Source organism: Chrysochloris asiatica, unplaced genomic scaffold, assembly GCF_000296735.1.
Source record: "Chrysochloris asiatica unplaced genomic scaffold, ChrAsi1.0 scaffold00234, whole genome shotgun sequence".
Taxonomy (NCBI): Eukaryota; Metazoa; Chordata; class Mammalia; order Afrosoricida; family Chrysochloridae; genus Chrysochloris; species Chrysochloris asiatica.
This window is the reverse complement of record NW_006408752.1, coordinates 1,450,696-1,476,711: the sequence shown is the minus strand read 5'-3', so window position 1 is coordinate 1,476,711 and position 26,016 is coordinate 1,450,696. Positions and strand designations below refer to the sequence as shown.

General features: G+C 38.6%; 1 protein-coding gene across 1 annotated transcript in view; it reads right to left on the bottom strand.

Moving 5' to 3' along the window:
* Positions 1–353: 353 nt before the first annotated feature.
* Positions 354–26,016, bottom strand: part of WDR41 (WD repeat domain 41) — an 89,907-nt gene continuing 64,244 nt past the window's right edge. The window contains exons 8-13 of the mRNA XM_006873282.1: positions 17,924–18,034; positions 12,158–12,342; positions 6,322–6,443; positions 5,413–5,501; positions 3,752–3,885; positions 354–506 (exon numbers count right to left, since the gene is read on the bottom strand). Of these exons, the coding sequence (XP_006873344.1) occupies positions 354–506; positions 3,752–3,885; positions 5,413–5,501; positions 6,322–6,443; positions 12,158–12,342; positions 17,924–18,034 (794 nt within the window). The remainder of the gene's footprint in view (positions 507–3,751; positions 3,886–5,412; positions 5,502–6,321; positions 6,444–12,157; positions 12,343–17,923; positions 18,035–26,016) is intronic.

Sequence of the window (26,016 nt, the reverse complement as noted above, 5' to 3'; positions counted from 1 at the left end):
ATTGTTTCTGTATCAACAGATACGTGAAAACTTCACTGTCTGCAATTTAAACTTAAACAGGACCTGTCTCCTCTGTGTTTTAATGATACTGCTTGCTGTGCAAGAATTTAAACAGAAAACTTGTAGTTTATTGCTTGGTGGCTGTACTAATACCTGAGAATTAACTTAATGCTGGTTGATAGGCCCAGAAAAAAAAGAATTCAAACAAACAGAACTTTATGGACTGAGAAGAAAAAACAATACATTAAAATTTTATGGGATTGATATATTGATGATTTTCAGTGAGATCTGACAATGTTATATTACCCTATGATGCTGAAGGTTCATGCACATGTATTATTAATTCCTTAAAACTACACAGAAAGATATAAGCCACCATCCTCCTCTAATTTCTGAAATAATTTTAAACTGCGTAATCCAGATTCTCGTTCTCCATTTTTCCACAAAATAATGAGGTGATCAGCAGAGCATGTCACTAGTCCATGATCTTCAAAGTACAGAAACATCTGCAAAAAAAATTGGAACTACTAATTATAGGAACTTCAGGTAGAACCAAAGATGCTAACAATAGATTAAAATGTGCTTGTAAGACATTTTGATCTGATCATAAAACTCAATTCCATTTTTAATGAAAATTTTTATTCTTAAGTATTGGTAACAGTCACATGCAACTGCACTAATATCTAGCATCTTTTTTTTTTTTTTAAGTTTTTATTGTGTATTGAGTGAATGAAGGCTCACAGGGCAGATCACCAGCCTGACACTCAGCAAATCATTGTAATGATTACAGTCCCCTCCATGCACCCTGAGCCAACAGCATCCACCTCCATTACCTTTCTATTGTTTCTGATGTACACATACCACACTGAAAATACATATTCGTTTAAATCTCCAAAGGGCACATTTTGCAAGCCAGCCTCCTGCCTACATGCACACTGCCTTTCTCAGTAATATCTAGTATCTTAATAATGAGAAGTTTGTTAATACTTCTCAACTATGAAAAACTGCTGTTTTTGAATTTTACCATAATCTAATTCAAATATTGGTTTTAAGATTTTGCCATGCAGAAGTCCTGCTTTACTTAATCATTTGAACTTAATCACAGTGCAAAAATTACCACCAATAAAATGTTAGAATTTTGATTTCCCCAACATAAATACTGACTTCAGTTCTTGATATAAAATTAGATATAAATCAATCAATTTATAAGCATTTACTGTGTGTCTTCTATATGCTTATGTTCCCTACCCTTAGGAAGGCTCAGATTCAGCTGTGAAATCTAAATCCCAGTTGGAAGAATTAGGCCATTAGTTAAAGACTGCATAATCAAGCACTAAATGTAGTACAGACTATGACATGCCACAGAAATTCAGAAAAGGGGAGAAAAGAATCCATGGAAACTGCAATTGTCACAAAGCTTCAAATAGATAAACCATCAAACAAAAGGAGGAAATACCCAACAAAGGAAATAGGATGGAAACTAAAAATAGAAAAATGGAATGTTGGTGAGGTGGCAGGATGAAGTATATGGGTAGCGAGTTGGTATAAGGAAAAAGATAAATGAAGCTGTGAAAAGGATGAGGTCCTTGAAAGAAAGAGGGAAATAAAGGAGAGAAACAGAGCAACATTAAGAAACGGCAAGACAAGAGTTTTCTCAGAAATGACCTATGGATTTCTGAAGGTAGAGGGACAAGGCCACAAAAGAGGTCTCAGTTGATGATACAGAAGTTAAGGGGTGGAATTGGGAGCAAAATTCCTCTGGAAAAGGAAGGATACAATCCAGTACACAGACTATCTGTTAACTTTAGCAAAAACCCTGTGCCCTGATTATTATTGTGTCTATATGAAAATATAGTCACAGAGTAAGGATGAAAATATAAAACGAATAAGGAAATTTGGGAGATGGAGAACCTAAGAGATAAACTAGATTTTCTCAATGAAGCCAGTTGCTGTTGTTGCTAAGTACTGCCAAGATGGTTCCGACTCATAGAATCTTATACAGGGTTTCCAAGGAGCAGATGGCGAGTTTGAACCAGCAATCTGGTAGTTATCATTCCAGGGCTTATCCTACAGTGCCATACCAGTACTTCCAATGGAGGCAGAGATATCATAAAAATGCTAAGTGTTAATAATCTAATTTAACTCAGGAAAACTCCTAAGAATCTGACACTGTTACATTTTATGACAAATGTGCCAGTTTTCAGGTTTCCCCCACAATTTAAAAACATTTAGTGGGTTTCCACTGCTTTAAAATAAAGTCCAAACGCCTCAGCCAGGCATTGAAGAAGATCCATAATCTGACCTCAGACTACTTTCCTAGGATTTAGCTTCTGCCTGCGTTTGTTACTAGGAACCTAGTAACTGCAGCCTAGACAAGCCAACTCTTTGTTACCAAATAGATCCTTTTATCTGTTAGATTCTATGCTAACCACTCCTAAACTACTATACAGACACTGTTTTTACAAATGAAAACAAAAAGTTACAAAAAATTAAACTGGGTTACCTGTTGGAGAAGAGCAAAGAAGGATAGGACAATCTCAAGGAATTTACAGTCACAAGGCTACATTAACCCCATCAAACTCTGAAGGTTCAACTCGTTGCCACTGGTATATTTTCCCGAAACATTCAGCAAGAAATGCTTCTTCTAACACTTCAGTATTTACTGCCTGCTATACACCCTCGGAAACCCTGTACAGGGTCGCTATGGGTCGGAACCGACTCGACGGCACTTAACAACAACAACAACAACTTATCCATACACCAACTTCATTAACAGCTTACTAGGTCTGTATCTTTCCTTTCTTGCTAAAGTATAAAATCTAAGAGAGGAGGAATTAATACTTTAGACTTCATTGTAAACTCCAGTGTCTAGCACAGGGTCTGGGACATAGAAAATGTTCAGTAACAAGTGTGTAGCTGCTGCTTCTAAGTATGCACTTCCAAATGAAAAGTAATTTGTTATTCACTGGCTATGAAACCCCAGGAAGGACAATTTTAGAAATTCATTAATGAGGGCCCTGACTACACTGTTATCAGTTCCAATCATCTCTTTATTTGGACTGATTTTACTCATTACAGGCAAGAGTGCCTGTGGTAAATATTAATGCTATCTGGATTTCTACAAGTCAGAAATGCATACATCTTACAATTCTCACTTCATATTTTCATAGAGACACAATAATAATCAGGGCACAGGGTTTTTGCTAAAGTTAACAGATAGTTATCTTTTAAAGGGAGCTAAAAACAGAGTTCTGTTCATGAATTTAATAAAGACCCTGGAATTAGGTTCTAGTAAGGCTTTAACTCGATACATACAGTTACAACCCTCCATTCACCTTCTGTTTACTAACATTACATATATATTAGACATACACAAGGGGGCTTCAAAATGTTCATGAACTATTTTGATTATCTTGGAGTACAATTTTTTCAGGAGCCCTCTCACACACTAAACATTATTCTTATTATTTTTATTATTAGTTACCCTGGTTTCATAAATAATGATGATTAAGCCCAATTTTAGTAGCCATGCATTCTTTGTTTCCTCAGAACATCTTTTTGAAGAGTGAGCCCTAAAGCGTACTATAACCTACCTTTTCCACAATCAGACTCAGCACAAACCTACAGTTATCATGGAAATGCAGCAAGCTATGAAGTTTATGTCTTTATGAGATCAGCTGAATGAACCGCACAGCAAGGTGCAAAAGCAGGAACTGCCAGGACATTTATATGGCAAATTAAAAAGCAATACCTCCACAGATGATGAGTGGCCAATCAAATCTCCAATAAGCTCCAGTGAACATGAAGTGGCGATTTCTTGTTGCTTTTTAATAGGTTGGCTGCCTTGTTTGTTTACCCTTCCAAATCCCCACATGTTAAAAAAACCTAGAAAAACACAATCACCTGTCATTTCCAAACTTTCTGCACTCCTTACTTACAACAGTAATTCTTGTTGTTAAGTGCTGTCGAGTCAATTCCAACACATAGCGACCCTGTATAGAGTTTCCAGTGAGCAGCTGGTGAGCTTGAACCACCAACTTTGGAGTTCAAATGACTTTGCAGTCTGACGCATTAGCCCACAGCGCCACACCAGGGCTCCAACAGTAATATGAGACAGCAAAAACATAAAACTGAAGTACAAAGATGTTATGTGCTGACTTTAGTCAAGAGTAAGGGTGGAGGGACAGAGAAAGAGAGGAAGACCCCCAATGAGATGGATTGGCCAAGTAGCAGCATCGATTGACTCAAGCGTGGCAACAGTAGTGAGGTTGGCCCAGGATCGGGAAGTGTTTCGTTCTACTGTGCATAAGGTCACTATGAGTCGGTGCCAACTTGATGGCACCTAACCACAATAACAACAAGAGAATGATGGGGCCAGGCACTATGCTAGGTTTCTTTTGTTTTGTTTTTTATTTCATTTCACCTTTCTTAGCCCCTATTCACCCTCTGGTGAAAGTGCAATAACAACATGATAAAGAAGTAAATGCCTGAATAGCAGCATCTAATTTAACAAAACAAAAACAAGGTATAGCTCAGATTTAAACATTAAAAACAAAAACAAAGAAACATAACTCTGTCACCAGTTAAAGATTATGTGTTGTTGTTGTTGTTAAGTGCTGTCGAGTCGATCCTAACCCATAGCGACCCTGTATAGGGTTTCCAAGGAAGCAGGCACTGAAAAAAACGCAGCACAGACTATGGTAATAAAAGGCAACAAGGAAAAGCTATGGGTATGTATCCAAAAGCAACACCCTAGGACTTCATGTAAAAAGAAGAAACTAGAAGTTATCCTTCTCTGACTTCTTATGTAAAGGTTATTAAACTAATTTGTTTAAACATCCAGGGTTTTGATTTCAAACCAAAAAATCATAGAAGTAAAAAGGCCATGAGATTATGTTTTAAACTTAAATTTAAAAAATTATATTGTTGTTAAGTGCCATCAAGTCGGTTCTAACACATAGTGACCCCATATAGGGTTTCCGAGGAGCAGCTGGTGGGTTTGAAATGCCAACCTTGTGGCTCCAAGTCCAGTGCTAATCCTACAGCACCACACCAGGAGGAGTTTATATTAATATAGTATAATAAATACAATGAAATCTATCAATAGAAATTAAAGGTATAAAGATTTAAACCCTAGGTTCTGGTGTGGCACTGCAGAATAATGCACTGAACTCCAATGTCAGTATGAACCACAAGGTCAGCATTTCAAATCCACGAACCGCTCCTCAGACACCCCATACAGGGTCACTATGGGTAGGAATCGACTCGATGGCACTTAACAACAATAAAAACAATGACCATATCTGCAAGTATCTTAGATCTCTGAAATTCTATTTGGAGCACACTCTATTTCTTCTGCTTTCAAATGAAAACAAGGGAGAGACTCCCTTTTTTGAGAGAAGACACTCTCACCTGTTGGTACGGGCTCAGCTGGGAGCTGCTGTTTTTCTCGTAACTCCCAAATGCGTACACTGCCATCTTCTGAGCATGAGACTAACTGCCTGTCAGAACAGAAGAGCAGAAATAAAAACAAAGAGCGCCACACAAGGCCATGGCTCAACGTGCACTCAAACAAACTGGTGCGGTCCTTAATTCCTTTTATTTAGCACTCACCAGGAACTAATATGAAAAAAATTCTCTTAACTTTACGATATGAAGTGAAAGCACTCTTCAAGACAGACACAGGCTGTTTGTTACGTTAAGCTCACGTAGTCTAAAATTAGCATCTCCTTTTTTTTTCCAGATGCATTTTTAGAAAACAGAGTATGAAATACATTTTCACAATGTCCTGCCCAGCCCTCTTCCCTTCTCTTTTGGATCTTTACTAAGTGTGTCTCTCGATCTTCATTAAGTGTGTCTCTTGCTATTCCCTTCATGTAATTTCACCTCAAGAACCCAGAATCCTAATTGACTGAGATGAAAACCCTCAGTCAGTAGGCTTAGAAAATAAGGAGACTACTATATGATTCTGGCTACAAAACAAAAGACAACAAAAATGTGTGTTTATGGAAAACACAAAAATAAATTCACTGTAAATGTTCCAAAGCCCTTTGTTCTTTAAAATAAGTACCAATTTTTTAAACTCTCTCTTCTTACATGAAATTCCATGTAATTCATTTGAACTTTGTTTCTTAGAAATTTTGTAATATACTGCATCAAATGTGTCTGGTTAGAGGGAGCCACGGGGCATTCTCCATTTCCAAAATAACACAGCAGGTCGAGCCTTGAAACCAGGTAACTTTGCCACTGGAGAAATTATGTTGGTGGCCCTGGGAACTGCGCAGTTCTTTCATCTATTGCAGAAGAGACAGGAACTTGTACCTGTTTGGAAGTGTGGCAATGTGCAAGACATTGGAGTCATGTGCAGTTTTCTGGCAGGCAATCACACGCTTCATTTGAAGGTTATACACATATAAACCCCTTCCAACGGCAGCAAAGACATTCTAGGAGGGAAAAAGTTCAGAAGTGGGTGTCAAACTAATACATACCACTACCTGGTGTAATAGATTTCCAGTCCTAGTGTGGTATCAGAAAACCTCGGTTATTTTCACTACTCTTGCCTTCAGTCCAAATTACTGTACTGCCCTGCCCTCTGAAGTCCCAAACTGTCAGAGCAGCAAGGAAAGCTCCCAGTATTTAGAAGGCAGGAGAATGCAGCCATTAATACTCAGTAATCAACAACATTCTTATCAACGGAGAAAACACTGAAATTGTCAAGGACAACTTGGATTAACTATCAATCTTCTTGGATTAACTATCAACACTCACGGAAGCAGCACTCGAGAAATCAAACGACGTACTGCATTAGGCAAATCTGCTGCACAAGACCCTTTTAAAGTGTTGAAGAGCAAAGATGTCAGCTTGAGGACTAAGGTGCACCTGACCCAAGCCATGGTATTTTCAATAACCTCATACGCATGTGAAAACTGGACAGTGAATAAGGAAGATCATAGAAGAATTGATGCTTTTGAATTATGGTGTTGGAGGAGAATATTAAAAGTGCCATGGGCTGCCCAAAGAACCAACAGATCCATTTTGGAAGAAGTGCAGGCAGAGTGCTCCTTGGAAGCCAGGATGGCCAAACTTCATCTCTCATATTTCAGACATATTTTCAGAAAGGACCAGTTTCTGGAGAAGGATATCATGTTTGGTAAGGTGGAGGGTCAGAGAAAAAGAGGAAGACCCCCGGAGAGATGGATTGGCAAGGTGGCAGCATCAATGGACTCAAGCATGGCAACAATTGTGAGGATGGCCCAGGACCAGGCAGTGTTTTGTTCTGCTGTGCATAGGGTCACTATGAGTCGGTACTGACTCGATGGCACGTAACAACAACATCACTGTCTTCCTCACAAATATATCAGATGGAGGAGAGAAAGGAGCTATGGCTGGCAGCCAATCTGGTCCTGCAGAAGAACTTCTGAGGTATCATATCATCACCAATCCTAATTGTGGATTCTAGATTTGCAGATTACCCTACTTGTTAAAACTCATTTTCACCCCAAATCAGTTCTTGAAACATTTTCAGTCATTCATAGATGTGTGTAGAGTAGCAAAAACTTCAAGAAGCCCAAAGGACATGCCAAACAACAGATACAATGTCTTCTTTTTCAGCTATCATACTGTAAACAAGTGTCCTATTGACACTCTGTTTAATGCCATGTTTTCACTTTTTTCTTTTTCTGTTTTGCTTTTCGCAGGTGATCTCAGTTTAAAAATAGCTTCTCAATGCATAGTGAAGTGCTTTCTAATGTTTCCAAGTGAAAGAAGGTTTGATGTAACTTATGGAGAACATAATGTGCTGAATAAACTTGTTCAAGTACAATTTATAGTACTGTTGGATGTGAGTTCAATGCTAATTAATCAACAGCACATAAAAACAAGGTTATACATACACACTGATCAAATTGATGAAAATTTTGTGACCAGAGGCTAGTGGAAACCTAGCTGGGCATTTCCCTGTATTTAAGTATTAGCTAATTCAGCGTTCATGATGACTTTCTAGAATATAGCTACTGAGGAAAATAAGAACAAACTGTATAGCCTCAGCTTTTAGTCACATAACACAAGAAATAGATTTGGGGAAATTATTTGTCTGTTTTTGCCTGAAAATTGCGAGCAAAATTATTAGGACTTGACTTTAAAGTTGTCAACAATTTCATTCTACTTGGATCAACAATCAACACCCATGGAAGCAGCATTCAAGAAATGAAATTATGTATTGTATTGGGAAAATCTGTAGAAAATTTTTTAAAAATCAAAGATGTGATTTTAACGACTAAGGTGCATTGTAAGACGCTTTGGTAACATAGTGGTTAAGAGTCGGGCTGCTAATCTCAATCAAGGTCAGCAGTTCAAAACAACCAGTCGTTCCGCGGGAAAAGGATGAGGCTTTCTGCTCCCGTAAAGACTTACAGCCTGGGAAACCCTGTACAGGGTCATTAGGAGTTGGAACTGGCTCCACAGCACATAACAACCATGAAGGTGCATTGTGACCCAAGTCATGAGCTTTTAAATCTCCTCACGTGCATGTGAAAGTTGGATAGTGAAAAAGGAAGAGAGAAGAACTGATTCAGTTGCACTGTAGTGCTGATGAGTAATCAATACAGAATACTGAACCAATCAATCTGATTAGAAATATAAGCAGAAAGCTCTTTAAAAGCGAGGATGGTAAAACTTTGCCTAACATACTTTGGACACATCCTAAAGAAACACCAATTATGAGAAAAAGTCATTGTGTTTGGTAAGGCAGGTTCTGTAGAAATGAAGAAAACCCTCAATGACATGAATTAACACAGGAGCCACAACAATGGGCTCAAACATACCAATAATGGTTAGGACGGCAGAGCATAGGACCACGTTTGGTTCTGTCATACGTAATGTTGCTTTGAGTCACATGCACCTGGAAGTTAACTAACAACAACATGCTTACGCAATCATGAGACCTATAAAGAATACAAAAAACCTAGAGTTTTCCTAAATATAGTATCAGAAATACCTTTTTACTAAAACAGCATCCTTAATCTTTTGAAAGCACTTTTCACCAGTATTATCTTACACATTAGGAGTCCTGGTGTCGCACTGAGGGTTAATGCGCTGGTTGGTCCGAACTGCAAGATCAGCGGTTCAAGCTCACCAGCCGCTCCTCGGAAATCCTATATAAGGTCACTATGAGTTGGACTGACTCGACAGTACTTAACAACAACAATCTTACGTTGGCCCCCAAACATTTTAACACGGGGAAGCATCACTGCCACTTTCTAGACAGGTAAGTTGAAATTTTTAAAAAGACTAAAGTCACAAAAATTAGACATGAACTTAGTATTAAAATCACATGCTCTTTCCTTAAACCAAACTTGCTTCTGAAATTATTTGGCAAGTTACAACACTTCGGCTAACAACTGTATTACAATCATTCATTTGTAATCATACCTTCTTGTTTTCACCAAAGACCCTGAGACCTCAAAACCCTTCTCAATGATAGGGTTTCAAAGTATTGTTGCTAAGTGCCATCAAGTCAGGATCCGGCTCATAGCAACCCTGTACAGGGTTTCCAAGGAACAGCTGGTGAGTTAGAACTGCTGGCCTTAATGGCCCACACCGATGTTGTAGTTTACCGCATTTACCGGCAGCACCACACCAGAAATCCTTTCAAAGTATACAGCCCCTAAAATATGTAGACCAAAGCCCCAAAGCTAAACCAGAGTTGAAATCTGGAAAGAACCACTTGGTCCCCAGGATTAATATCCTGCATTTAACAATGTAAATTGAGGGGCACTGGCCATGTCAGTTTGAGGACTTAAGTGCACCTGACCCAAGCCATGGTATTTCAGTAACCTCATATGCATATGGAAGTTGGGCAGTGAATAAGGAAGACCGTAGAAGAATTGATGCTTTTGAGTTATAGTTTTGGTGGAAAATATTAAAAGTATCATGGACTGCCAAAAGAACAAACCAATCAATATTGGAAGAAGTGCAGCCAGGATGCTCCTTGGAAGCCAGGATGGCCAGACTTCGTATCTCATACTTTGGACATATTATCAGGAGGGAGCAGTTGCTGGAGAAGGATATCATGTTTGGTAAACTGAAGGGTCAGAGACAAAAGAGGAAGACCCCCAACGAGATGTATTGGTAGAGTGACAGCAGCAATAGGCTCAAATGTAGCAACAACTGTAAGGCTGGCACAGGACCAGGCAGTGATTCATTCTATTGTGCATATGGTCGCTATGAGTCAGTACCAAGTCGATGGCATCTAACAACAACATCTTCCATCAAGAGACTAAAAGAGAACCATTCCTAAAGTTTTAAATTCCTTTTACCTCTCCAGGACATGTTCACCAGAATCTACAATAGAATGTTTCCAACAGTGTTCATGAAAACAATTGTAAACATTATCTTCAAATTTTAGGAGATTATTTAATACAACCCAAGACTACAATATAGTTTTTCAAAATCTCTGGCCATTTAACCAGATGTTTACTCAAAGATAAGAGCTAAGGCAAAAATGCTTTTTCAATGTAAGTGGTACCCGTTCAATGCACTGAGATAATTCATACTCTGCAGCTCTATGCAAGTGGTACAACCATCCAAAGCACTCAAACCATTTTAGAGCATAATTAAGAACCACTGTATTCAGGCAGACCATCCTGGAACAGCTAGAGCAGCAGAAGGTACTTCTTGAAAGAAAGACCAGCAGGAAAACTCCAGAACAAAAATGGCAGTCTGATTGGCTACTATAAGAATAAGCAAGTTGTTCACTGGGGAGCCAATAAGGAAAGCAATTAAGTCCCCTCAGGACAAACCCCCTCCTCCAAGACTGAAACTCAAAGGAACACTTAAGCAGGCATGTAAGATGGCTGGTGACCATGTAGGTCATCTGGTGAATGGAAGAGGGGGAAAGGCAGCAATGAAGATACTGAGTTCGACCACGTTCCATAGACTCCTGCTGATCCGGAAATGAGAGAGAGAAGAGGAAGGGCTGGTTGGTCCAAAGTGTGGTGAGTCCTGGGGACACCTGAGCCTATGGACAAGGACATAGCCACAGAGGGCTAGAGCTGAGAGTGAAGCATCCAGCTGATATAAAGAGGGGAGACACACAAAAATGCCCCAAACATGTAGATAGTGCTCATTTAACCTAACCTCGATGGCTTGATGATCAGAACTCAACTAGAGGAAGATGAAAAAAACAATTTTTGACAACAGTGTAAACTGCTACAATTTGAGGAACCTGACCTACACTTATGGATGTAAATGTAGCTCAGAATACCAACTGAGAGAGAAGGAATCTTCACCTCAAGTATCAATCCTATCCCCTCTGTATACAGGGTTGATAGGGACAGGCAACTTAGACATCACCTACCTAAAAGGAGGGGGGCGAAAAAGGCACAAAGTGATTGCCTTACAAGTTTTTAAGAGGAAGTTTAGTTTCAGAGTGTGCAGGGGAAGGCAGAATCCCCACTGAATAGCTTTCATCTTGTCTAGACAGGTCTGGTGAAAGGAGATGGGGTTAAGATTCTTATGATTCAATAGTGAATAATTGTTAACATGACTAATTGCGACTGTCACAACTGTAAAGGTAGAACTTTTGTAACAAAAAGGGGGAGTAGTTAATCTTACAGTCTACGAACAGAGGACCCTAGGATCATCAAGGGAGATGAGTATGAGCAGAATGTGGGACCCTATCCAGAGAGGCAGCAACACCAGAGATGGACACAGAGATGAGGACATGGAGAGACAGAGCAGCTGAAGACTCTAGACTTGGAAAGAGAAAGGCTGTATGCTGGTGGCCAGGAGGCAGGCTGGCAGAATGTGCCCTCTGGTTGTTTAAATGATTATATATTCCTGAGTGTTTTGTGTACATCTCAAAAAACTAACAAACAACCAGAGGTAAAAGAAGCAAACACTGCTGAATGATGATGCACGGAGCAGACTGTTATCATTGCAATGAAATAAGTGTAAAACCGATGTTCTTCCATGTAAAGTATCACTCAATTCACAACAAAAACTTAAAAAAGGAAAAAAAAAAAAAAAAAGAACCGCTGTATTCAATGATAGATACAATGATATCCTTTTGTATCCATCACTGGATTCTCTGTTTTTTAAAATTTGAAACTGGGTTTTTTGAAAAATTTAAGTTTATAGGTATTCTATACATTTTTACCTCTTCATCACATGTAAACTGATGAATAGAAATGTCATTTGATTTTTGACAGAGTTTTATTTCTTGCTGTGTGTCCAGCTGTAGACAAGGGTTCCAAAAGTTGCGTTCATAGGCTTGCATGGTCCAGTCCAGGATATCCCAAATGATCAGCTCTCCAACATGGGAGCCAGTGGCAAAACTCAAATCTAGGAAGAGTTCACATATGCTCATTTACTGATTATTTTACTTAGGTTAAGAGACAAAAATGACTTCAATGCTCTATAAAATTTCAAATTTAAACAGTTAGATACCTAGATAAAGTCAAACAGAAGATCAAAGTAACAGAACAGAAAGACTATAAATACTCATAAACCTGAATATACTTAGTTACTCCATATATTATACTTATTATATTTCAGTAAGGAAAAAAACACTTGATATAAGAATTTTTGCTTAACAATTTGGGGAACAAAAGACTTGGCAAAATGAGTTCCAAATAGATCAAAGCATTAAAGGTACATTAAATATCTGAAGAAAATAAATATAAATACTTGCATAAATATTGCGTTAAGAAATGTCACAGGAAGATAGAAGGAAGTAACTCTGTATAAACATTGTTTTTGGGGGAAAAAAATCATAACAAAAAAGCTGGAGGGAAATTTGTAACTTAGATGTGACAAAAATATTTATTACATTTGATACATAAGGAGCTCTTATAAATCAGTAAATACAAGATAAATACCACAACAAAATAAATGGACCTGAACAAGCAAAAACAAGAAATATCAGTAAGCATCTGAAACAATGTTTCAATTCTTTAATAAATAATGAAATGATAAAGCAGTGCCATACCATTTATTAACCTGAAAACTGGGGAAGAGGATAAAGCAGGAAAACAGCCAATGAAGACAAAGGCATTAGCGACTAAACATCTTCATGTAATGTAAACTGCTCTAACCTTGCCAAAAATTAATTTGGCAATACATATCAAAACTTTTAAAACATGAAAAACATTGATACAACACAACTGTACCTTCTAGAAACTTATCCTGAGAAAAGAACATACAAGACCCAGCAGAAAGGATACAACCTCAAGGTTGTTTATACATAATCTTAAAAATCTGAAGATAACCTAGATCACCAACTGGGGATTGAGCAGAACACCCACAAAATGAAGTCATAGAAAATACAGTTGTAAAGGTATGTTTTATATTGATATGCAAATATATTAATGACATATTTTTATAATACAAGGAGCTTCAAAAAGTTTATAGATAATAGAATTTAAAGATAATGGAAGTGTTTTAACAAACTTTTTAAAATCCTCTTATAACTACAGTTTCATTATTTCATTTATCAAACAAACCAGTAGGATACAAATTTCTAACTAGATGACCAATCACTTAGAAATAAAGAATGACCATCAATGAAATTATAAACATTATTTGCCTTGTTTCCAAGGCCATTAATGTGTAGTTCAGAGTTTATTAACTGGCTATAAAATTTGTCCTGTGAAGAAATAAGTTCAATTCTTATATGTGGAGAGAAACACAAGTGTCCAGTTTTAATAGTGGAAAAGTTAAGACAATGTTAATCTTTCCAGTCCTGTAGTGCTATAGGATAAGCACTGGAATGCAAATCAAAAGGTCTGAGTTTCAACACACCAGCCACTCCTCAGAAACCCTATATAAGGTCCATGAGTCTGAACAATCATGTTTCCTTGACCATTAGTCACATCTCTTCCCTCCTCTTTCCAATTTCATTCAAATCAAATACACACACAGAGAGAGAGAAACACAGTTTACCTACTGATACCATCCAGCTGCTTGCTCTGACTTACTCTCTAAGTATGTGCAAAGTTCATATGTGCAATAAAGTACAAATGCTCAGTTGGAGTTTTGCAGTAAAAGCAAAATATTGGCATTTATCTGAGTCAGTGTAAAGCATGTCACTATGTAAATTATTTATATTCTCAAATTAGTCATTCAAAATGTCTCACACCAAACAACCACAATGGTGTACATTATTAGTGAATGGATTTTCAGCCTGTATCATTGTCTAAAGTCGCTTAGTAAGAATATCTTACCTTCACAGGGACTAACACTTTTTGGTTACCATACCATGCTGTCAGCACAGAATAAGAAAAGAAATAAACTCCAGAAGAAGCATGGAGCCTTTTGGCAGAAGAAATTAGCAAGGTTATCTTGTTTGTCTTAGAAAACTTTCTGTCTAGGCATTCAGATCTCTTAAAGCAAACCAGGCCATTTACGATTCATATTTGTGGAAGTTCTACTATACCTTTCTTAGGTTGCCTAGGGATAATCCTACTACATATGTTCTTCCCCTGTCAGGTGCAAAGCTAATAATCACCCACATCCTTCACTGGTAATGGATGGGTACAAAGAAGCGGCTGCAAACAGTCACAGGAATGGACCTAACAACTTAAGACAGTCATTTCAGGAACTCCAAATCTTTGGCATGGCAGATAGGCCTAGATACAAGACTGGACTCTCCTCAAATGTTTTACAGATTTTACCAGACTCCCTGTTCATGAATGATTCTTAAATATGCTTTTAGAATATTAGCTATAGTATAATTTTATCATCATGGAGTTTATAAAGTAATACAGATTTTTTCTGTAACTTCCATTAACCAATTTTTTTGCTTTAACTTTTCCTCCTTCCCTCCTCCCCTTTAAGAAATTAGCAATGAAATTCTTTAAGAAAGCTTTCTTAGCTAAACTCTTACAAGCTGTTCAGCACATTATAGCAAAAGAAGTATGGTAATATCCCCACCACTTTCACTTTAAGCAGCGTGCTGGTTACTTAATGGTGTTAGGGCTTCATAGCTAAAACAAGGCAGGATCAGTTTAATGGGGCCAGCACATTACTGTGCTTTTCTCAGCAGCACCAGTGACTTTGAGCTTGTGACTTAGCATTATCAAGGAGGCTTCAGAGAGTCCCAAATAGGAATTTGCCTTTTGTGTTGTCATCCATGGCTGTGGAAAAAAAGAGTTTCCAGGAAAAAATTACAGGGAGCTCCCAACCATTTTTACTTCCATCACCACAGACAATCTGGCCACTTAAAAGACTTGCAGTAGGTTTTCCAAGATTATTAAGAAGGAGGATTTTGGAGCCAGGAGAGACGTTCTTACTGATATATCTGAAGATGTGACTGACTGGCACACAAATGGGAGACTATACTTGCTGTTGTCTGTGCCCCCACCTCATTTTTTGAGCCAATATAGGCCTCAGGTATATTATTTGGTTGGAATAATTCAGTCCTCCAACTATATCATATTCACAGCATTTTTAAAGAACCCTTCTTATAGTCAGTCTCCTCAGACTTTTAAATTCAATCCTCCTTGTTGCTGTTGTTAAGTGCTGTTGAGTCAATTCTGACCCACAATGATCCTGTATAGGGTTTATTAAGAAGCAGCTAGTGAGTTGAACCACTGACCTTGCAGTTCAAAAGACTTTGCAGTCTGACGCATTAGCCCACAGCGCCACACCAGGACTCCCAGGGGCCCTCTAATGCGACCTTCTTACGAGATCATCCAGCAGTTTTGATATATATAATCTGTCACTTTTATTTGCAAGTAAACTACCTAAATGCCAAATATTTATGGTTTGTGATCCTATCTTGCCATCTGATGTGAGAATCTGATTAAAATCATTTATAAAGCTAAACAGACAAGTTAAAACCAACAAGACCCATTTTCTGCAGAACTTTAGCTTGGTGCTAGTCTCAGAGTGTACCCCATCAAGATTATGATGGGCTTGAATACGACTCATTCTTCTATAAGGGTGCAGCTTGCTATATGAGCATTTATTCGATGCTGTAGGTAAGACAAAAGGGCATAATTATTTCTAATCTCTATAAAACAGCAACTAGCCTTAGCTATCTTCCAAAAAAGACTGATATGTTACTGGTGGGGTCAGTTCCAACTCACAGCCACCCTCTGTAGGGTTTCTGAGGCTATAAGTCATTCTAAGAGCAGAAAGTCTCCTGTCTCATGGGGAGTGGCTGGTGTATCTGACCTGCTGACCTTGAGGTTCACAGCCCAATGCATAACCCACAATGCTACCAGAGTTCCTTGATATGCTACTAAACAATAGCATATTGTTTATGTTGTTGTCACTGTTAGATGCCATCAAGGTTGGTTCCAACTCATAGCAACCCTATGTACAATATAATGAAACCGCCCAGTCCTGAGCCATTCTAACAACTGTTATTCTATTTGAGCCCACTGTTACTGTCACTGTATCTACCTGTCTTATTGGAGTCTTCCTCTTTTATGCTGATCTCCACTTTACCGAGTATGATGCCTTCCTCCAGGGACTGGTCCCTTCCTGACAACATGTCCAAAGACTGTAAGTCACCGCATCCTGCTCTACAAGGAGTATTCTGTTGTACTCTTTACAACACAGATTTGTTTGCTCTTCTGGTAGCTCAGGGTATTTCAATATTCTTCTCCAGAGCCATAACTCATTCTGTGGTCTTCCTTATTCGCTGTTCAACTATCACATGCATATGAGGCTGCTGAAAAAACCATGGCTTGGGTCAAGCACACCGTAGTCCTTAAAATGACATCTTTGCTCTTTAACACTTTAGAGGTCTTGTGCAGCACATTTACCTAGTGCAATCCATCATTTGATTTTTTTTTAACTGCTGTTTCCATGCATTCACTGTGGATCCAAGCAAAATGAAGTCTTTGACAACTTACATCTTTTCCTGCATTTATCATGATGTTATTTATTGGTCCCATGGTAAGGATTTTTCATTTCTTTACACTGAGGTGCAACCCATACGGAAAGCTGTGGTCTTTGATCTTCATCAGTAAGTCTTTCAAGTCTTCTTTGATCCCAGCAAGCATGGTTGTATCATCTGCATATCACAGGTTGTTAATTAGTCTTCCTCTCAGCCTGATGCTATTTTCTTCTTCATATAATCCAGCTTCTTGGATAATTTGCTCAGCATACAGACTGAATACGTACGCTGACAAGCAGTAATTATAGGCCACAGTAACCATCTACACTTAACAACTACTGACTGAGGTCATTATACTTTCCTCATCTACATTCTTCTCTGCCCTATTTTAGTCTTCTCCTTGTGCCTAAATCTTAGCTCTAGCAAAGGTGGCTATCAGATGCATTCAGCTCCATTGCCTCACACTTCAGAGTTACATAAATGTAAAATCCTACTAATCTGCGGCATTTGTGTGTGTGTGTTTTTAATATAACATCAAGATTTTATTGTTTTAATAATAAAACAAAATGAAGCTTAGAACTGGATCACCTGGCCCTTTCTCTTATCTCCTCCCAGTTCAAAATGCTTGTACCTCTTAACAGCCAACCTCCTCTAAGATCTGCAGTTTGGCTCAACACATTCAAGCCTCAACATTAATCTTCTTTGGAGTTTCAGCCTTCTTCTGGAAAACTGGCTTAGTCTGCCCACCATATCTACTCTGTTTCCTTTCGTAACACCGCTTTCCCTGGGCATACAGAGACTCTTTGCCCTTCTTGTATTGTGTCACTTTGTGGGGTTGGTGCTCACCACACTTCTTACAAAAAGTCCGGCAGGTTTTAGGAAGGTTCACCATGTTTGTGGGAGAGCTACCGGCTCCTGCAAACATTGTTTTAATTTTTTAAAATATTTTTTTAAAACATTGTTTTAATTGTTTTAATGGTAGCAATTTTAGAACCCTATAAACAAGACTGAAGTGTAGAAAGGTCGTAGCAACATGTGGAAAATGTTGTCAAATAGAAACGTACATAATAAACTTACCATTGATATTGACCAATGAAAGAATATTATCTTGGTGATCATGGAGGCGTTGAACTTCCAGAATATCCCACTCAAGTGCTTCTTCTGTGGGTGTCACCACCCTGAAAATTACTAAATGAAAAGACAGAAATTTATTAAGATTTCAAAGAATATAAAATACTATTGGTTTAAAAACAAGCATTCCACTAAGTGAAAAATACCTACATCATTGAAAATTCCATCTCCAAAAGAGCTTTCTTTATACTACTTGAAAATACTTCTATCACCAAACCCAAAATGTTGTGTCCACAGAGCTTTCTTCCTGTACTGACTCCTCCAAATCTACCACTAACCACTGAAGCCCCATAATCTCTAGGGTTCTCCATCCAAGTCCAGCTATCCTTCCTTCCCTGGTCCACATCTCTTAACCATCTCTCCCATTACTCTTTCTCTCCTCATGTTCCCATTACCAATAGAAAGAGCAAGATTCATGTCCCAGGCCCAAAAGCAGTGCTATAAAATGAGCTAAAAATTCATGTTTAATGTCAACTCACTGAAGATATCAGCAACTTTATTTATTTTAACATTTTCTTGATACCTAGTCATACACAAATTACAAATTCTCTAAGAATATGTCTTAAAATTTTTTGTGCCTTACAGTTCTTATTAAATATAAAAGATGTTTAATGTCTTACCTGTCTCATTATCAGACTTTAATAAATGCAGTTTTATTTAAACTATTATAAATCTTAAATTTAATATGGAAAACTGAAAGAACAAATCAACTGAAGGGAATCCACAATCATTACTAAGCATCTACTGTGTCCCAAGAGGTGCAGTGGCTCCATACGATAAGCACTAGACTGTAGACCACAAGGTCAGCAGTTCAAGACTACCAGCTGCACTGCAAGAGAAAATGAGGCTTTCTGCTCCCACAAAGGTTTACAGCCTTGGAAATCCTATAATAGGGTAGTTATAAGTTAGAACCAACTTCACAGCACTTAACAATTATGTCCCAGAAACTTAAGATACAAAATATGAGTAAGACAAGTTTATGCTCACAGTCTAGAGTAGGTGTGAGACTTGCTTGTCTATAATCAATATATTTCGTGTATACTAAGTCATTGTATGAAGTGCTATGGATGAGCAAAAGTTAGGATGAAGAACATATGAGAGATGGTAAAGGCTCAACGATCCTATCTTTTCAAGTGTTGGCTAATTACTAGGGTGTTTCTTCTTTCTCACATTCTTCTCTGGAAAGATGCTCATACTCTATTTCTATAAATCTAAACAAAATTTTAACAACTGATAAATCATACAAGGTTATTTAATTCTGATATGTTCAAACTGACTGTTTAAAGATCTTTTAGTGGATACAAAAAAGAACTCTTGCTATCTCTAGTTAAAGTTGTGTGAAAAAGTCTACTTTACTGTAATAATACTACCAATGATTTTGAGCTAGAGATTTTAGAAAAACAAGCAATATTTAATCCAACCTACAAAGCACTACAGAGTCCTGGTGTGGTGCTATGGGATAATGCACTGGACCAGTAAGTAGGTCGGTTTGACCTGTAAGGTCACTGGTTCAAATTCACCAGCCACTCTTTGGAAACCCTATACAGGGTCACTATGAGTCAGAACTCACTTGATAGCACTTAACAACAACAAAGCACTAGAAAAATGTAAAACTCTTCAGTTAATCCATAAATATATTCTCTATAGATGAGCAGTACTATGTAACAACTTCATGGAAGCAAAAAAATAAAATAGATCTCAGGGTAAAAGACAAGCTGAAGTTAGATCTAGGGAAGACTTAAGAAAAGACACCAGTCTTCACAAATCTCATGGCTGCCATTGATACTCAGCTAATGCACAGAGATACCATATTTCCTGGGGAAAGGAAGCGTCACATAGAGAGAAATTGGCATGAAATGTTGAAAACCAAGGGTCAGACATAGAAGCTAGGTCTTTCAAATAGAAACTATTCCATTTATAGGCACAAAATCTATTTTTGTATAAGAATAAATGGCAGTAGTACCATCTTTGCACATAGCCTGTGCCTATATAAATAGTACACACATTCATATAACAATCATTGTTGTTGTTGCTGTTAGACGCCGTCGAGTCAACTCTGACTCACAGCAATTTTATGCACAGCAGAACGAAAAACTGCCTGGTCCTGTGCCGACCTCACAATCATTGCTATTTGTGAGTCCACGGTTACTGCCACTGTGCCAATCCAGCTCATTGAGGAGATCCGCCTATTTTTCGTTGACCCTCCACATTACCAAGCACGATGACCTTCTCCAGGGACATGTCCCTATTGACACATCCAAAGTATGAGAGACAAAGTCTGGCCATCCAGGCTTCCGAGGAACAATCTGGTTGTACTTCTTCCAAAACAGATTTGTTGGTTATGCTGGAAGTCTATGGTACTTCTAATATTCTCCTCCAACACCATAACTCAAATCCATCAATTCTTCTATGGTCTTCTTTATTCACTGTCCAACTTTCACACGCATGAGGTTATTGAAAATATCATGGCTTGGGTCAGGTGCACCTTAGTTCTCAAACTGACATTTTTTGCTGTGGAACACTTTAAAGAGGTCTTGTGCAGCACATTTGCCTAATGCAGTATGTTGTTTGATTTCTTGACTGCTGCTTCCATGAGAGTTAATGGTGGATCCAAGCAAAATGAAGTCTTTGATAACTTATATCTTTCTTCCATCTATCTGTGTGTGTGTGGCCTTACAATTATATTTTTATAGATTTTTAATAACATGTACTACATACATAAAATACATCTGTAAGTTTATATGTAATGCTTCTAACTTCCAACAAACAGGATATCAGATTTATAAAGATATTAATAAAGGGCAGTAATATATTTTTTTAACTAAAAAAAAAAAAAGGGGGAGACTTACGACAGAACTGACTTATGATGTAATCTTTGGAATGGAACTCGGTTGTAAGTGAGGGACTACATGTATATAAAGAAAGAGATTCTTTTCTTAAAATTAGTAAAACTCGATGCATTTTAAAAATGTGAACTATGGTGTGGTGCTGTAGGATAAGCACTGGACTGCTTACCACAGGTCTGCGGGTCAAACCTACCTGCTGCTCCTCGGAAATCCTATACAGGTTCTCTAGGAGTCAGAACCAATTCTATGACACTGAATAACAACAATTTATAGACTGTAAAATTCACCGTTTAAAAATAAACAATCCAGTGCTTTTAGTCTAGGGGCATACCTCATTTTATTGTGCTCCATAGATACTGCGTTGTTGTTTTTTTTTTAAGTTTTTATTGTGAATTGAGTGATACTTCACATGGGAGAACATCAGCTTTACACTAATCCTATCGTACTTCGTTTCATTGCAATGATTACAATCCCCTCCATGCATCATCATTCAACAGCATTTGCTTCCATTCCCTCCAGAGTGTTTTTTTATGTACACCGAAGCATGCAAAAATATATAACCACTCAAACAACCAAAGAGCATACCCTGCAAGCCTGTCCCCCAGCCGCCAGCACACAGCCCCTCTCCCTCCTTGAGTCTACAGTCCCAAGTGGCTCCATCTCGCTACATTGTCGTCTCTGCCTCCATCTCTGGCATTGTTGCTTTTCTGGATAGGGTCCTGCACTCTGCTCTTCTCCCTTGATGGTCCCAGGGTCCTCCACTCCAGGACTGCAAGATCAACCACTCTCCCCCTTTTGTTACAAAATGTCTACCTTTACATTTGCAACAATCAGAATCACTCCTGATAGCAATTATTCACTATTGAACCACAAAAGTCTTATCCACATCTCCTTTCACCAGCCCCGTCTAGATTGGAAACCACTCAGTGGAGATTCTACCTTCTCCCGCACCTTCAGAAAGATCCCTTTTGAGTACTTGTAAGCCAGTCACTTCATGCCTTTGTAGCCCTCCCCACCCCCACCCCCATTTTGGGTAGCCAATGTCTAAGTTGCCCATTCCTGTCAACCCTATGTACAGAGGGGGTGGGAATGATCTTGCTGTAAAGATCCGTTCCCTTTTTTAAGCTACTACATCTGTAAGCATAGGTCAAGTTCATCAAATTTTAGCGGATTACACTTTTTTCCCTCTTCTTTCTTCCTCTAGTCGAGTTCTGATCATCCGGCCATTGAAGCCTGGTCAAGTGAGTACTATCTGTAAGTATGGATGTTCTGCATCTCCCCTCACTTCATATCAGCAGGATGCTTCACTCTCCGCTCTAGTCCTCTGTGACTATGCCCCTGTCCATGCACTCAGGAGTCCCTAGGCCTCACTATACTGCTGGACAACCAGGTCTCAATCCAGGCTGACAGGAGTCTATTGAATGTGGTCGGACTTAGCTTACAGCTTCATTGCTGTTTATCCCCCACTTCCCCTTATTGTTAGACCAACGTGGTCACCAGTAAAATTACATGTCTGATAGTTATCGTGACTAATTGCTACTGGCACAACTGTAAAGGTAGAAGTTTTGTAACAAAAACGAGGGGAGTAGTTAATCTAATTAAGGACCCGAGGATCATCAAGGGAGAAGAGCACAAGTGGAATGTGTGACCCTATCCAAAGAAGCAGCAACACCAGAGATGGAGGCAGAGATGGGGACATGGAGAGAGTGTGCACCTAAGGACTCTAGATTCATGGCAAGAGAGGGACTAAGAGATGGCGGCCAGGAGGCAGACTTGCAGAATGAGCCCTTTGGTGGTGTAAATTATTATATATATATGCCTAAGTGTTTTAAAAGAGAGAGAGAGAGAGAGCTAAAGCGAATAGGCAGAAATATTATTAACTGATGGTACATGTTAAGAAATACTGTTAACTGATGGTACTGTTGAGTCAGTTCCAACTCAAAGTGATCCTGCACAGGGTTTCCAAGGCTGTAAATCTTTACGGGAGCAGAGATCCTCATCTTTCTCCTGCAGAACCACTGGTAGTTTCGAACTGCTGACCTTGAGGTTAGCAGTCCGACTCATAACCACTACACTACCAGAGCTCCTTGGACGGGATTATAATCATAGTAATTTAACAAGTTGTATGATTTGTTGAATGTAAAACTGATAATCTGCCCTGTGAACATTCACTCAATCCACAATAAAAACTGTAAAAACAAAAAAGATTACATGTCTGTTCATGTATTCCTTCTGAGTTTCAGTCTTGGAAGGGGGTTTACCCTGAGGGGACTTGATTGCTTGCCTTGATGGCTCCCTGGCAAATGACTTGCTTGTTCTTGTAGTAGTCAATCAAACTGCCATTAAACTGTTTTTGATTTTTTCCTACATCTATCTTGATGTTATTTATTGGTTCAGTGGTGAGGATTATTGTTTTCTTTACTCTGATGTCTTTGATCTTCATCAGTAAGTATTTTAAGCCCTTTTCACTTTCAGCAAGCAAGGTTGTATCATCTGCATATTGCAGGTTATTAATGAGTCTTCCTCCAACCCTGACGCCATATTTTTCTTCATATAATGCAGCTTCTCGAATTATTTGTTCATACGGACTGAATAAGTCTGGTGAGAGGATATAACTGTGGCACACACCTTTCCTAATTTTCAATTATTCAATGTTCCCTTATTCTGTTTGAACAACTGCTTCTTGGGTCTATGTACAGGTTCCTCATGAACACAATTACCTAATTGCTCCCGAATTCTCATTCTCTACAGTGTTCTCCATAGTTTGTCAAGATACACACAATCTAAAGCCTTGGCACAGTCAATAAAGCACAGGCAAACATCTTTCTGGCATTCTCTGCTTTCACCAAAGATTCATCTGATGTCAGCAATTACATCTCTCATTCCACGTCCTTGTCTGAAAATGGCTTGAACCTCTGGTAGTTCCCTGTCAATGTATTACTGCAGCCATTTTTTACTTATCTCTAGCAAAATTTTATTTGCATGTGATATTAATGATATTGTCCAATGATTTCCACATCCTGTTGGATCATCTTTTTGAAATGGGCACAAATATGATCTCTTCCAATCAACTGCCAGGGATCTGTCTTTCAAATTTATTGAGTGAGCAACTCCAGTGGTGCATCAGTTTGTTAAAAGATTTCCATCTGCATTCCATCAATTTCCTGGCATCTTGTTCTTTGACGATGCCTTCCGTGCACCTTGGACTTCTTCCTTCAGCATCCCTGACTCTTGATCATATGCTACTTCTTGAAATGGTTGAACTTGACCATATTTTTTTGGTACAATGACTCTGTATTCCTTCTAGCCTCTATTTTTTTTTTTTTCCCCCACATAAGGAAGCATTTTATTTGAGGTTTAACATGAAATCATACAAATAAAATTTATATAAACACAAATCCACATCGAGTCAAAACACAGATAGCAAAGGCCAAAGTAAAAATAAAACTAAGTGGTGGCTATATACAGTTGGACAGAATTGTATCTTGTACACTAATAAAGTCTTTTACAAAAAGTCATCTTAGATCCACAGAAGACCAATCTTCAGTGTCGTCCTGCCAAGAAGGGCTACTTTAGCATCTTCTCCTGTTTTCTCCAATTTCCTGCTTAGTATGGCTGGTCATTGTTTGGGTGATTGCTATCCCCCTTGAGATGCCTTGCCACACGTGCTTTGGTGGCCACTGTAGTCTGCATATCCCTGTTCACACCCATAGTTCCCATAGTTATACCCAGTATAATCATATCCACCATAGCCACTCGAGTTTTGATCACCACCATAGGCAATAATTGTCATTTCCACATGCTTGATCATATAGTTATTAAATCCTTGGTTCCAGTTTTGGCCCTGACCTCATCCATGACCCCTAGTACCCCGTCTCCTACCAGCTGCAGCACCTCTTCCTCCTTTCTGTTGTTGTTGCTCCTTCTTTGGGCTGTGCAACTTTGATATCACACTTCCCAGAACCAATTTGATGATATCTGCTTTCTAATAACTTCTTTACTAACTCTTCATCTGTATATGTATTAAAACAAAATCCTCATCTTTCATTTGTTTTTGTATCCATGGGAAGTTCAATATTTTCAATCTCTCCAAATGCACCAAAATATTCTTTAATTTGTTCTTCAGAAGTATCTGGACTCAATCCACTGACAAAAACCTTTTTTGGGGGGTTCATTCCCTTTTAAAGCTTTGGCTCTTTTGGGGTCTATTAATTTGCCATCCAGTTTGTGTTCTTTCAGTTCCAAACCTTATCAATACTAGCAGCATCTTTGAAAAGCACAATTCCAAATTCTCTTGACCGTCCAGTGGCTGGATTTGTTTTAATTGTGCAGACTACAACCTCTCCAAATCGAGATACATACACAGTAAGGTCTTTCTTGCTTGTATCCCAGTTCAAGCCTCCAATAAACATTTTATTGTCATCCTGCTGATTCTTGCACATGTTTATCTTGGATCCCTCTGCAAATTCCTCTATGTTGCTGCATTTGTTCATGTCCTCCATTGCAGTGGAGCAGGTGGCAGGGGGGTGCTAGCACGTAGACCATGTCACGGGAGTAGTAGCAGCAGAGCATTGTATGGAGTTGGATTTAAAATGGTGGTGGAAGAGCCCTTCCATCCTCTTTTGATGCGTCCTGAATCATTCAATATTCTGCCCACTATGGTTATGTACTGTGTGGAGCAGGTTCCAACTCAGCTACCCTGTATAGGGATTCCAAGGCTGTAAATCTTTACAGAAGCAGAAACCCTCATCTTTCTCCTGTGGAACAGCTAGTAGTTTTGAACTACTGACTTTCAGGTTAGCAGCCCAACTCATAACCACTACAGATCCTTAAATAGTGCACGTCAAGAGTTGTTTTCTTCAATTCAATCCACTTGACAAATGGTGAGCTTGTTTTTCCCCTTAGGTTTTCTAACACCAGGTCTCTGCATATTTCATTATAATCGTTGACTCTGCCTTCTCAAGCGGCCTTTTGAAATTTTGTATACAGTTAGTTAATCTCTTCATATCTTCCATTTGCTTTAGCATCTATAAGCTGGAGAGCAAGTTCCAGAGTCTCTTCCGACATCCATTCTGGTCTTTTCCTTATTTATCTTCTTAATGACCTTTAGTTTTCATCGTTATGATGTTCTTGATATCATCCCACAAATCATCTGGTGTATGGTCATTACTGTCTTAATTCATACAATCTGTC